Genomic DNA, 13677 nt, shown 5'->3' with positions numbered 1-13677 from the left:
AGCACTTAACGACTGCTTTGGATCAGAGTACCTCCGCCAGTGTGCATGAGAATCACAGGGGAGCACCCATTAAAAGGCGGATCCCAGGCCCGCCCCAGCATAGGGAACCTTAACCATCCAACTTCACTGCTTAATGTGGTGAAAGCATGTACCACATGTGAACACAAGAGTAAATTTTAAATGGAAAAATAATTTAGAAAATGTTAAATTTCTTGACTCCTGGCATTTTTTTACACCAAGCTGTCAGTGTATTTGCCATTGTCTTGTGTAGCAGTATGCATTAAAAGTAACGCTGAAGTCAAAACAAAAAGAAAAACCAAATGAAGAAAAATAAAAGTATAACACCGAGTCTTTCATATGGAAGTGGCATTTAGCTTTCATCAGTTTCCTAACAGAACACAGTTATTCATAGACCCACATATTTCTATAATCTCCAGTTTTCAAGCCCAACTCCGGGTGATCAGTGCCATTTGGCATCAGAGGATGAATTTTGTAACCACTCACTGCTCTGATCCAGGAAACAGGCATGGTAAGTATCTTACCCCGGGGAGGAGAGAAAGCCAGAGGGCTGCAGAATGCGTGTACCAGCAGTGGGCCCGGCACTCGTTAACTCCTTTATATTCACGCCTCACTTACCCCTGCCTTGCAGTGATACCCCCGTTCACAGATGCCGTGAGACTTGTTTCCTCATATAGAACTTGCCCAACTTGCAGTCGATAAAGTATACATCTGGATGATAGTATGTTTCACTCTATCAAGTTTCAACAAGCTTTGTACAGAAGTGTACATTTCTACATCAGCGAAAAGAGGCTGGGACATTTATTATGCTATTTCCTTACTGGGTTTCTTAGGTGCACTACTAGTGCCGCATGTGGCCCCCCGTTAGCCTCACTACTTTCCCACGAGTCTTGAAATATACTGAGGTGCTGAGAAGGATTAATTAGTTCTGGATAATGCTAACCTAACGTGCTCTAGCCAGGAAACCAAGTCTCCTCTTCCAGCTCAGCACCAAGGAAGCGCAGGAGGCTGCACCCAGTTTGCAAAGGCTTTATTGGTAAATACGCTTTAGAAAAGATGGATCCTTTAGCTTCCAAGTCAGTGGAATGAAGAGCTGTGTCCAGGGACACATCAAGTGGAGCCAAGGGGACTGATGCTTTGTCCACCTCTTACTCATAGATCCAGTCAAAAGCACAAGACTTGTAGTCAACCAGTTCTTCAGGCTTAAACCACAGGCTGATTTCTCTCTCAGCACTTTTTACTGAATCACTGCCGTGAATGATGTTCCTAAGAAAGAACAAAGACTTAGTTACCTCGTTTCGAAGTGCAAAAGGCTGTGGAACGGGTAAAGCACAGGACAACCACTGCAGGTCTTTTCAGCCAAATTGCCACTTGAATCAGGAAACTATCCCAAAGTATTTCCTCTTTAAAAGCAACTATAAAAGCACTTAACCCAGCCCTAGCTGGTTTGGCTCAGTGGGTAGAATGTCACCCTGCGGACTAAAAGGTCCCAGGTTTGATTCCGGCCAAGGGCACATGCCCCGGTTGTGGGCTCGATTCCCCTCCCCCCTGTAGGGGGCGTGCAGGCGGCAGCAATCAATGATTCTCATTGAATTTTCTCTCTAGCCCTCTCCCTTCCTCTCTGAAATCAATAAAACTATATTTTGGAAAAAAATAAAAGCACTTAATCTAAAACACCCCTTGGTTCAACTTTATTATGCTTCCAACTTTCCCCCTTTGAAATAGTGCTCATGCCCTGCCCAGGTAGCTCAGTTGGTTAGAGCATTGTCCCAATATGCCAAGGTTGCAGGTTCAATCCCCAGTCAAAGCACATACAAGAATCAACCAAGGAATGCATAAGTAAGTGGAACAAATCAATGTTTCTCTTTCTAAAAATAAGTTAAAATTTTAAAAAAATAGAAATAGTGCTCATATCCTAAGAATGCTGTACCACAAAACATTCCTTCTCTAATTTTGAAAAATATGGGAATAGTCAAAACCTGAACTAGTGCCCTGGCCAGTTTGGCTCAGTGAATAGAGCATCGGCCTACGGACTGAAGGGTCCCGGGTTTGAGTCCAGTCAGGGGCGCAGGCTCGGTCCCCACTAGGGTGTGTGCAGGAGGCAGCCGATCCATGATTCTCTCTCATCGATGATGTTTGTCTCCCTCCCTCTCCCTTCCTCTCTGAAATCAATAAAAATACATTTAAAAACAAAACACTTTCATCCGATGATAATTACCACCTAATTTAGAACTTCAAATTCTTCTAAAATTGGGATATGCCAAATAATGATTTTTATAAGTGACCCTCAGGACTTACCTGCCAACTTGAATGCAAAAGTCTCCACGAATGGTGCCTGGCTTAGAATCTGCTGGATTGGTCTCCCCAAGCATCAGTCTCCCTGTCTTCACCACATTCAGCCCCTCCCAGACCTTGACAGTAGGGAAAAGGAACATCAGGTCTGCCATTCAGGACCATTAAGAACTAACACCCCTAACAGCACCCATCAGTCAGACCCATCAGTGACAGGAGTATCCGCTAACCTCAGCGGACAGGAGGGGGCCTGCCCGAAGTATTCCATCTAGGATACAGAGGAAAAGTCTACGCAACTGGGCAACTTTCTAGTCTAGCTGCGGTAGAGATAAACAATACTGCAGAATCCGTATGCAGCCACAAACACGAAATAGGGCAGAGAAAGTGATCAAACTGGAATAGGATCAGTGGGAAGAGCATCCCAGAAAACAGAGCAACAGATGGCAAAGATTGACATGAAAAGGGAAAGTGTATTCCTGGGAGGAACAAAGAATAAAAGGTCATCCTCACGGAACAGGAAGTAGATCTCCTTTCTCAATCCTTTCCGTGACTCCCTGTTGTACCCTCTACTTCCACTCCCAACTGGACCTTAACGCCACAGGAAGGAAGAGCCTGCTTTGTGTCTAGCTTGGGAGTACACAGAAGGTTCCCTAAGCTCTGACTCCTTTTTCCTCCCAAGCTCCTAGTTGCTCCGTTAACTAAACTCCAGCAGGCTCCATCTGTAAAACAAGGAAACTGGAAGATGTCTAAAAAAGCCACAGTCACTGACCAAGGCCAGTTACTGTCAGCCCTCATCTTCCTTGGTTTCCCTTCCTCCCTGGCAAGCACTTACCATGGCCACCACAGGCCCCGAGTTCATGTACTTCACCAGCCCCGGGTAGAATGGGCGGTCTTTCAGGTCAATGTAGTGCTGCTTCAGGAGTTCCTCAGAGGCCTGCCACGGCAGAGAGGGCACCGATTAGTGACTAAACTGGGAAGGCTCGAATATGGCTCCATCCCCGTCTCAGAACCTATTACCATGGTGGCCAATTTAGTATTTCAGCCCACATAAGGTGTGTATATTTAAAAAAAAAAAAAATCCATCCAAACCATGAAACTTTTACCAAAAGACTGTTCTGCTCATGACGGCACCCTCCTAACGTCAATGACTGGATGGATGTTATAACCCTTATAAAGTAGACGGTTTGAGGGCCAAGGCTTAGGGACATAGTGGATGCAACTGAAATAGGCCAGATGGAGGCCCTAGCCGACTCCGGTGGCCCTTCACAAGGCCCCTTTAAACATTTCAGATGTGAACTGGGAACATTCTCCTGTTCACTGATGAGCTTGGTTAACATTTCAGAACTTGGGTCCTTATCCCTTAAGGTCCAGATCTGCGTGCCCCAAACTTAATGTGGAAAACAATTACTGCCGTCCTCCAAGGGAGCCCAGAGAAAGGGCGGAGGAAGGAACACCCCGCCTAAAACCGCACTCATCTCGGCTGCAAGCTAAAACACAGGGGATGCCAGGCCTCCCATCTGGGCACAGGTAGGCCACGTGGGAGGGGAAGGGGCGCTGGCTGGCTTCACTCTCTGCTGCCCCCCAGCGACGACGGGCAGGCGACGCGCCCACGCCGCGGCGGGCAGGCAGCCGGTTCCGGGCAGGAGTCACGTTACCTCCGCTTAACCTTCCCAAGGGCGTCGGTGCTCCCGGCCTCGGGAGAGGCTCAGGGGCCGGAGGGCACAGGGATCCCCGCGGGGGCGGAGGTGGCAGAGGAGGCCTCCGAGCGGGAGAGCCGCGGCCAAGCCCCAGCCGGGACGCACAAAGCCCTGCGGCCGAGCTCCGGGGGGCGAAGGGGAGGGGGCGCGTACCCGCAGGAACTTCATGGCCACGAGGCGGAACCCCTTCTGCTCGAAGCGCTTGACGATGTCGCCCACCAGGCCGCGCTGCACGCCGTCCGGCTTGATGGCGATGAAGGTGCGCTCCATGTTGGCCATGGTCCTGCGGCGAGCGGTCGGTCAGGGTCCAGGGGCCACGCCGGCACGGACCGCGCCGGGTCCCCGCCCCGCGCCCGGGAGCCCACGTGGGCGCGCACCCGCCCGGCCGCCCTCCCTGCCCCCCCTCCCGCAGCTGCGGGACACGTGGCTGCCCGGACGCCTCCGCCGGTTCGGCCGCTGCCCCTCCAGTCCCCGCGGAGGGCGCGCCAGGCTCCCGGGGGCGCAGAGCCTGGAGGGCCCGCTCGGACCACGCGGGGACCACGGGCGCCTGGAGCCCCGAATCGCCCTGCGCGACGCAGCGGGTGAGGGACCCGGGGGAGGGCGGGAGGGAGGAAAAGGCGCCCTCGTCGCCTTACCGAGAAGCGAGCGGGCGGGCGGCGGCTGCGCTGCGGAGCCGGAGCGGGGACCAGTGGCGACCACCAGAGCCGGGAGCCGCCCGCGGAGGAGGGGCCCGCGGCGGCCACACCCCGGAGGGCCCGCCACCCAACCCGCAGGCCGGACGCAGCCCGAGGCCTTGTCCACGCCCCGGGTTTGCCAGTGAGGGCTCTGGGGCAGGAAGTGACTTCTCCCCGCCTCGGGGTCCCACCAGGAAAACTGGCGCGTCACCCACGGAAACCTCTCCTGGTCGGGGCTTCACCCTCTGCTCTCACCCAGAACTGGGCTCTCTTTCCTCCCGCTCAGGCACCCACCAGCCCCGATCCTTCCTACCCGTGAAACCCCGTTTTCCCCTCCCCTCTCCTCGCTGAGCCCTGGTGCAAGCCCCCCGCCTTCCTCATTCAAATCGGCAGCCTCCCAGCGGGCCTTAACCTGACCCCTCCCCGCACCGAGCCTCCCTCCGCGCCCCCTTCGCCGACACCCGTCCGAGTCTCTGGCCTGCTTTGTGGATGGTATTCCAACCGCTTAGCAAGACAGCCCGTGCTCTCCACCGTGTGCCCGCTCCCTCTGCCTGTCTCCCGCCTCTCCATCCCACCCCACCTCTCCAGCCCACCGCACCTCTCCATCCCACCCCACCTCTCCAGCCCCTGGGAGCTAGCTGCTCTTCCTCCCAGAGTTGAAGATCTCTGCCCCTGTCTAGCATGAGTGTGCGGCCAGGCTCTCCACGTCAGCCGGAGACACACCCTTGACAAGATTCAAGACTCCTAGAAATCAGGCCTGTCTTCTCTTTGCAGGCAGTCCCCACCCCGCTCCCCACCCTTTGGTGGTTGGGCGTGTACGCCTGTGCGTGTGTGTGTGTGTGTGTGTGTGTGTGTGTGTGTGTGCGCGCGCGCGCGCCCCTACTCTCAGCAGTTACTGACACCCGCCCAGCAGTGACAATACCCTCAAATGGTCAGAGCCGCTGTGTCTGTCTGTCTGTCCTCAGGGCGGTGAGCTGACGCTGACCAGGGAATGGCATTATCACCCAGTGGTCTTGGGGCTGTACTGTTAGGTGAGCTGTTTGCCCCTGGTCCAGTCACTGACACCTCCTTTTGGTGCAGTCAGGAGCAACCTCTCCTTTCCCCACTCCTTTCCTTCCTGGAACCGAGTCCCTGGACAACCCCCAGGGTCATAGCCTTAGCACCATCACCGGCCCTACTCACCTACTTGAACTTTTTTTCAGCTTTGTTAAGGCATATTTGATAAGTAAATATTGTATTATATTTAAGGCATACAATTAGATGTTCTGATATACACACAGGGGTGGGGAAATGTAGGTTTACAGTTGTTCATATGGAAAAAGACATGCAGATTATAATTATTACAATAATTACAAAAATTAACTTTTGTGTACTCACAACTGCAAACCTGCTTTGGCCCATCCCTGTATATATTGTAAAATGATCACCACCAACATAACCATCATTTCAGTTACCTTTTTTTTTTTTTTTTGGTGTGTAGTGAGAACATGTAAGATCTACCCTCTTACAAATTACAGCATACAGTATTATTAACTACTAGAGGTCATGGAGCTGATCTGGGGCTGGCCAGGGGGAGGGGCCCCGCCCCCTGGTTGAACTCCCTGTGGAGGAGACAATTTGCATGTTAGCCTTTTATTATATAGGATAATCACAGCACTGTACAGGAGATCTCCAGCGTGGACTTTTAAATAAAAGATAAGTAAATTTCACCCTGACCGGTTTGGCTCAGTGGATAGAGTGTCGGCCTGCAGACTGAAGGGTCCCAGGTTCGATTCCAGTCAAGGGCATGTACCTTGGTTGCAGGCACATCCCCAGTAGAGGGTGTGCAGGAGGCAGCTGATCGATGTTTCTCTCTCATCGATGTTTCTAACTCTCTATCCCTCTCCCTTCCTCTCTGTAAAAAATCAATAAAATATATTAAAAAAAAGATAAGTACATTTCTATCTTGTCTCTGTTACAGTCCAATCAGTGCCCTAACAAATCGAAGCTACTTACAAGACTTCTGCTGCTTTTGAGGCCATCCAGGGACCCGGGCCCACTATCTGCCTAGGCAGAAAGGATGCCTTTTTATTTCCAATGAATCCTCTGCCCCCAGGAGAGTCTTGGCAACTGTGGGGTTCAAAATGAGTTACCCCAGGATGTGCCTCTGTGGTAGGTGGATAGTTCTGAGCCAAAGGCAACTTGAGCTGCGGGCTCCAGAGAAATCTCTGCCTCTCCCGTATCTACCTAGCACGAAGTTAAAGGCCTTGTCCATAAGAAGACATCAGCGATAACCGCATTGGACCGACCTGTTTGGAGGACAAACTACTCATTCCTGAACATGCTCTCCCTGCAGTGACTTTCTGAAGCCCCAAGGTGCCTTACCTTATCCCTAGCTCACAATGTGGTGTATACCGATTTTCCCTCCTGTCTTTGAACCTCATACATGTGGGCTCTCTGACGCTGTCATACGGATGTAATTATATTTGGTTACTTCCTCTTCTTAAACTGTCTCATGTCTACTTGACTAGAGCAGCCAACAGGACCTGGAGGGGAGAGGAAAGTTCTTTCCTCCCCCACACAGCCTAGCAGACCCTCCGAACCTGCCCGTTGACTGGCTCAGTGACAAGAGTGGATGGGATACAGGGGGGAAAGGGACAGGCAAAGATCATGTGTGTGTATATGTGACCTCTCAGGCCAATATAAATAATTTATCTAGTATTTATACTCTGTTAGCTCAGGTTAGCCAGAGGATGGGAAAAGAAAAAAAAAAGAATACAAAGCAATACAGCAACACAAAGTAACCAACGCGATGAATCCTAGTTAGGGTGAAACATTTTAATCTGATGGTAGCATATAACACTGTACAGGGAACACTCACAGCTCCAAGAGTGTCCCTCCAGGTTAGAAGGAAGTTCTCAGAGATAAGTAGATCAGCCACAGGCTGGTCCCCTGCCGTGGGAGGGAGAGGAAATGCAGTGGGAAAGCACGGTCGGCGGCGTTCACGTCACTCGTAGATCCAGTTCTGAGCACAGCTCTTGTAATCTACCAGTTCCTCGGGCCGAAACCACAAGCCAATCTCCTTCTCCGCACTCTCCACGGAATCGCTGCCATGGATAATGTTCCTGGATGGGGAAAGAGATGGCCACATTACCAGGACCACAAGGGTTAAACTGCCCAGAAGTGCCCCTCATTCCCATTGCCAGAAAGCCCACCGCAGCAGAAAAAGCCAAAGCTCACGTCACTAGTTCACGTTAAAAAACCCACGACTACCATGAATGTAGGATGAAGAATGCCCTCCTAGCCACATGGATGCTAGCAGCGAGAGCCTTCGGGAAGGACTTTAGCCAGCAAAGTGTGTTGTACCAGGTTTTACCCTCTCATCAGAGGCACAACCGCAGCGATATTGACATATATATAGAGAGAGAGAGCCTATAAAGCCAAACACCAACTTCAGAGAGAGGAAAACTGAACTGATTGAAAATGTGCTGCGTAAGGTATCATCTATATCGCTAGCTACAAGAACCCAAATTCCATGGCAACTCAAGATTTTGGAAAAGGGTAAAAAGCACCAACTCCCACCTGCCAACTTGGATACAAAAGTCCCCTCGGATGGTCCCAGGTTTGGAGTCCGCTGGGTTGGTCTCCCCAAGCATCACTCGGCCTGTCTTCACAACATTCAGCCCCTCCCAGACCTTCAAAGACAAAAGAAGAGATGGTCAGGGAAGAAAACCCATCCCAGCAGAAAATCTGAAAACTATTGTTTCAAAAGAAAGAAAGGTAAAAAGCCCCCTTGATCTGACATTCATTCATTGAGCAAATATAGAGATAGAGCGATAGAGACAGGTTTCTGCATTACCTGCCCATCCCCTTTCAAGTTGCGTAGGCAAGGAAAGCTATGAGAACATACCCACTTCGTCTCATTCATGACTGCATCCCCAGTGTCTAGGAAAGAGCCTGGCAGAATGATGACTACCAACACATATTTGGAGAATTTCTGGGTTAAGTCCTGCCCTCCAGAAGCTTATAATCAGGCAGACCCCTCTCCACCTCTCCCAGCAATGAGTCTTCAGTTCAGCAAGCAAATGCATCTTGTCTTGAGTGAATCAAAGAGCTGACTCATACCTTAACTGTCCAATCCTCCCAGCCCCAGTTTTCTCTGCATCAATGAGGACCTGGCATCAGAAGCAAGAATCACACCACTCACTCTTCACTCTCAACTGAGTCATTCACATCAACACCCCACACAGGCACACTCACCATGGCAACCACTGGCCCTGAGTGCATGTATTTCACCAGGCCGGTAAAAAATGGGCGGTCCTTCAGGTCGATGTAGTGCTCCTTGAGAAGGTCTTCCGAAGCCTATTCCACAAGACAGAGAATGAGAATTGGCCCCCAAAACTACAAACCAGTGGCTGTTTCCCACTCACCCATCCTGCAGTTTAAAACGTGAACTCTCGGCTCATTAATTCTGTTCTAACCCAGTTCATTCTCAACAGGACCAGAGGGGAGCAGTGACCAGGACTAAAAGTGCTTCAGCTTTGTACCAATTCTCCCCCTATTGGCCTTGACCGATCAGAATAAAGCTACAGAATATTAGATTCATGTCCAGCCATCTCATTTTAGAAAGAAAATCTAACAATGCGCCCTGACCGGTTTGGCTCAGTGGACAGAGCGTCAGCCTGCGGGCTGAAGGGTCCCAGGTTCGATTCCGGTCAAGGGCATGTACCTTGGTTGTGGGCACATCCCCAGTGGGGGGTGTGCAGGAGGCAGCTGATCGATGTTTCTCTCTCATTGATGTTTCTAACTCTCCCTTCCTCTCTGTAAAAAAAATCAATAAAATATATTTTTTTTAAAGAAAAGAAAAAGAAAATCTAACAATGCAAATTTTCCCGCACCTCCCTTCTCCATGTCAGATTCAAATAACCCAGTAGACTCATGGCAGCTACATCTCCTCCTACTCTTCACCACGCCCATACCCTTATTAGGAAACTGGAAAGGAGGAAATAGATGCATTTAGGAGTCAGAGAAGCCCGAGTTAAAATTCCAGCTGCATCACTGACTCTGTGCTTTCAGCCACATGACTTAACCTTCAAGTCTCAGGTCCCTCATCACTAACAACCACAGGAATAGGAAAGAGTACCTCTCAGGGTTGTCACGAGGGCTGGGTGAGAAAGCTCATGTGCCCAGCACGTGGTAAATGTCCGATCAACAATGCTTTGATGTCACTTTACCTTCAAACCTAACATAACATGCAAACTCTCTGGAAAGCATTGTTTGTCCAATACTTGGCTCCGGTCATTGCATCACGCTCTCCCCTCAGCATTAACATCAGTCTACTCCCTTTAATATTAAAGCAGTTTTTCTAAACATCGCATAGGAACTAAATTGCAAATCAAACTAAAGTTAAGATGCACTAGAGTCCAAAGTTGACTCTTTAATAGAAATAAAAGATTGTCCCCTAATACTTTTTTTGAGAATGTTAAGTCTCCTTTCCCAGGTTTGTTTGAGGAAGGGTTCTTAGCCAATCAATCCTGCGCATTTTTTGAAATATTGCTTTGCAGGTGTTTTGAAATATTGCTGTTTCAGATGGGCATACCCAATGGCAAAACCATAATTAGCCCCCACATGTCCCAATGGTGGATGATGCCTAATATATGGGAGACACTAAGTGTGTGGTAAATGATGGAAAGATTTCCTTGGTGAAAACTACCTCCCTCAAAGGAGAGAAAAAAAATCTCTAGACTTATCTGCTCAGGAAACTCAAGAGCAGAGGTCAAACATGCCCAGAGCTTTGAGCCAGAAATGACAGTCCTGCAGTGAATATGGAAGTCTGCATCGCTGAGGAAAGTGGAGGCTACTCTCTAAAGTCCCAAATAGCTTGGTTTGTTTCAAGATCAAAGGTGCTAGGTCACCGAAGAGTTTCCAGGTTCCAGAACATTTGCGTTGACCTTACATGGAGAAGTCTAAGAAGAAGGGGAGGGGAGAAACAGAGACTCACCTACAATGTTCCCCTATCCCACAAAAGAACAGAAATGGGAAGAATGAAGCCCACTTACCTGCATGAATTTCATAGCAACAAGGCGGAATCCCTTCTGCTCAAAACGCTTGATGATCTCTCCCACAAGCTGGCGCTGGACCCCATCAGGCTTGATGGCAATGAAGGTGCGCTCACTGTTGGCCATGGTCCTGGGGAGAGACAAGTGGAACAGTGCTGGACAGTGAAACAGCAGTGAATATCCTGCCTACAGCATTATCCTTCTCAAGCAGATCACCCCATAAATCTGGCTTAAATGTGTCATGTCGACTCCAAGTCTCTAGTAAAAACCCAATCCCTCCTCAGTCCTCTCATGTATGAACTAATATTCCAGAGTGCAAAAGCAGGAGCTCTCATTTCTATCCCATTTTATTTAATACACTTAAATATTAAGCATCTACTGTGTCCCAATACTGTGGCAGAACTAAGGTAGGGGATGTAAAAAAAAAAAAAAAAAAGACAATCTTAATTATCCAGATGAGGCAAAATGACACTGATGATGTGAAAGTGACATCTGGTACAGGGCAGTCTGAAATACGGTTTGACCTACTAGCACATCATGGCATTAGAACTGTAAGGAGTTTTAAAGATTATTTCCATTTCAATCCCCTTCATTTTACAGACGAGGGAACAGATCTAGAGCACCAGAATGAGGGCCAAAATCCAGATTTGCCCATCCCTATGCAATTTATGTTACATCATAAGATGTAACAAATACTCTGACTAACCAATGAACATTGGGTTGCGGGAGAACTTGAGCCATTAGTAATATTATCTGATACAGGGCATCTGCTGGAAGGAAGCCTGGAAAGCATCTATTCCAGATCTTTCCTTTTACAGAGACGATTCAAGACCTACTCTGCCTCCACAAGATGAGAAAAGAGGCACCTCACCTTGGAAGACAATCCCTAATGTGGTTAACAGCCACCTCCTGGCTCTATCTTCCTGCACCTTAGTTAACCTCCTATTATAGCACCTTAACGATGCATTTGAATCTTATGTTTGTGTGTCTGTCTTCCCCGGTGGTCTGTGGTCTGTTCTTGGCACCTAGCCAGGGCCTAGCACTAAAAAAAAAAAAAAAAAAATGCAAAAAAAAAAAAGTCTTAAATGATAATCACCTTGCCCCTCCAAGAAAAAGCGACAAAGCACAATGACTGGAGAAAGCTCGAGACAAGCATGGATTCACCTGGAGAAACTGTGGCTAAAAAGCCAGAAATAGTGCCTATAAATGTCCCTCCACGCCCACCCTGACACACCCCTGTCATTCATTCAGCAATCACATACTAGAGCGCCAATTCCGAGACCAGAGACAAATAAGGCCCAACTCCTGCAGTCGCGGCCTGATTGCAAAAGGCAGCCGGGAGCCACCGACAAAGGCGAGTCCACGAGGCGTGGGGCGTGTGCTGACAGGTCTGCACCTGTCCCCCGGCGCTGCCCCACCCCCTTCTTTCCAATCCGATCCCCTCGCCACCTCTCAGATCTCATAGGACCCCTGCACCTCCCCGCTCCCCGACCCCATTGCTCTCCCTTCCCCTCAGGACCCTGAACCCTTCTCACCCTTCCAGCTGTTCGAGCTTCTACTCCGCCTCCAGTCCTCCGCACCGGAAACGCGCCCCGGCCCCACGTGGTTGCCGGTGCTCGCACGCGCGGAACCCTTCTGCTCAAGTCGGCTACCGGAGAGCCCATTTTACGGAACACCACTAGCCCACGGTTCTTCCGGTGAGTCGGTTGTCATTCTAGGGAGCAACTTTCCGATCTTTAACTTCCGGCACTGCTGTTTCATGCTCTTCCGGCAGACCTCCGCCATCTTTCTTTTTTTTTAAAGACTCTGTGACTCACTTCCTGCTTTCTGGAGCAAATTGGCTTCCCGCGAGGTGGCGCTCATACTTTGCGTGAAGTCGAAACGCGCCTGACTCGGAGGTAGACACGTTTTCTTGCTTTAGTTTAGTTTATTCAACTCTTCCGGTCTGTCAAACAATAACTTCTTTATTGAGTACCTACTGTGTGCCAGGCACTGTTCTAGAGCCTGGGGGGTGTAGCAATAACTCTCCTGGTACTTCTGGTGGGGTTGGAATGAAGGCAAACAATAAAGAAATGGATATGGCATTATGTAAATTCTATTTAAAAAACAAACAACGGAGGGGAAGGTGGGAGATTGAAGGATTTAACTCCATATTTTAAAAGGCTGGTTGAGGAAATCTCTCTCTGAAGAGGTGACAGGAGAATAGATGTGCATAAAGTGAGGGGGCAAGTTCGGTGGTTATCTGAGAGATGAGTTTTGTTTGTTTTTTTTCATTGATTTTAGGGAGGAAGGGAGAGGGAGATAGAAACATTAACGATGCGAGTGAATCATTGATCAGCTGCCTCCTGCACGCCCCCTACTGGGGATCAAGCCCGCAGCCTGGGCTGTGCCCTTGATCGGAATCGAACGCCGGACCCTTTGGTCCACCGGCTCTATCCATTGAGCCAAACCGGCTAAGGCAGTTTGCTGCTTTCAATACTGTTGGTTTATAGACTCCACAAGACCTGGTCCTAGAGCCAGGTTCTTTTTTTTTTTTTTTTTTTTTTTTTTTTTTTAAGAATAGTTTAATTCCGGTCAAGGGCCTGTACCTTGGTTGCGAGCACATCCCCAGTGGGGGGGTGTGCAGGAGGCAGCTGATCGATGTTTCTCTCTCATCGATGTTTCTAGTTCTCTATCCCTTTCCCTTCCTCTCTGTAAAAAATCAATAAAACATGTTTTTTAAAAAGAATATTTTATTGATTTTTAGAGAGAGAGACACATCCAAGTGAGAGAGGTTAACATGGTTCGGCTGCCTCCTGTACGCCCCCTACCGGGGATGGGGCCAAAAACCTTTGGTACACAGGCCACGCCCAACCCACTGAGCCACACCCACCTGCGGGGGCCAGGCTCTTTTAAATGGCTGAGCCAGGTGAGGAAGGTCTTGCCCAGGCAGATGCTGGAGAAGGGGGATGAGCAGTA

At 49.4% G+C, this 13677-nt stretch overlaps 2 protein-coding genes across 3 annotated transcripts; both read right to left on the bottom strand.

Annotated features, from left to right (window-relative positions):
• Positions 1-1031: 1031 nt before the first annotated feature.
• On the bottom strand, positions 1032-4801 carry LOC307114840 (nucleoside diphosphate kinase B). The gene is made up of 5 exons (XM_079797673.1): positions 4643-4801; positions 4161-4290; positions 3143-3244; positions 2317-2429; positions 1032-1284 (listed from the first exon to the last, which is right to left on the bottom strand). The coding sequence occupies exons 2-5, from the start codon at positions 4284-4286 to the stop codon at positions 1167-1169; spliced, it is 459 nt and encodes a 152-aa protein (XP_079653799.1). The 5' UTR covers positions 4287-4290; positions 4643-4801; the 3' UTR covers positions 1032-1166.
• A 2676-nt stretch (positions 4802-7477) lies between these two features.
• NME1 (NME/NM23 nucleoside diphosphate kinase 1) lies at positions 7478-12333 on the bottom strand. 2 transcript variants are annotated; one of them, XM_079797674.1, is made up of 5 exons: positions 12255-12333; positions 10720-10849; positions 8921-9022; positions 8243-8355; positions 7478-7785 (listed from the first exon to the last, which is right to left on the bottom strand). In XM_079797674.1, the coding sequence occupies exons 2-5, from the start codon at positions 10843-10845 to the stop codon at positions 7668-7670; spliced, it is 459 nt and encodes a 152-aa protein (XP_079653800.1). In that variant the 5' UTR covers positions 10846-10849; positions 12255-12333; the 3' UTR covers positions 7478-7667. The 2 variants fall into 2 exon arrangements, with proteins under 2 accessions (XP_079653800.1, XP_079653801.1); XM_079797675.1 differs by lacking the exon at positions 12255-12333 and adding an exon at positions 11982-12106.
• Positions 12334-13677: the final 1344 nt, after the last annotated feature.

Source organism: Cnephaeus nilssonii (genome assembly GCF_951640355.1).
Source record: "Cnephaeus nilssonii genome assembly, chromosome: 19".
NCBI classification, from domain to species: Eukaryota; Metazoa; Chordata; class Mammalia; order Chiroptera; family Vespertilionidae; genus Cnephaeus; species Cnephaeus nilssonii.
The sequence above is the reverse complement of the archived record's forward strand: the minus strand, read 5'-3'. Positions and strand labels throughout refer to the sequence as shown.

Bases quoted from the DNA above. Each gene is read 5' to 3' on its own strand.
- LOC307114840 (XM_079797673.1), bottom strand. From the start codon at position 4,286: ATGGCCAACATGGAGCGCACCTTCATCGCCATCAAGCCGGACGGCGTG. The intron at 3,245-4,160 runs GTACGCGCCCCC...CTGCCGTGGCAG, and splicing joins TGGCCATGAAGTTCCTGCGG to GCCTCTGAGGAACTCCTGAA. The intron at 1,285-2,316 runs GTAAGTCCTGAG...GTTCTTTCTTAG, and splicing joins TTTTGCATTCAAGTTGGCAG to GAACATCATTCACGGCAGTG.
- NME1 (XM_079797674.1), bottom strand. From the start codon at position 10,845: ATGGCCAACAGTGAGCGCACCTTCATTGCCATCAAGCCTGATGGGGTC. The intron at 8,356-8,920 runs GTGAGTGTGCCT...TTGTCTTTGAAG, and splicing joins CAGGGCCAGTGGTTGCCATG to GTCTGGGAGGGGCTGAATGT. The intron at 7,786-8,242 runs GTGGGAGTTGGT...TTCCCCATCCAG, and splicing joins TTTTGTATCCAAGTTGGCAG to GAACATTATCCATGGCAGCG.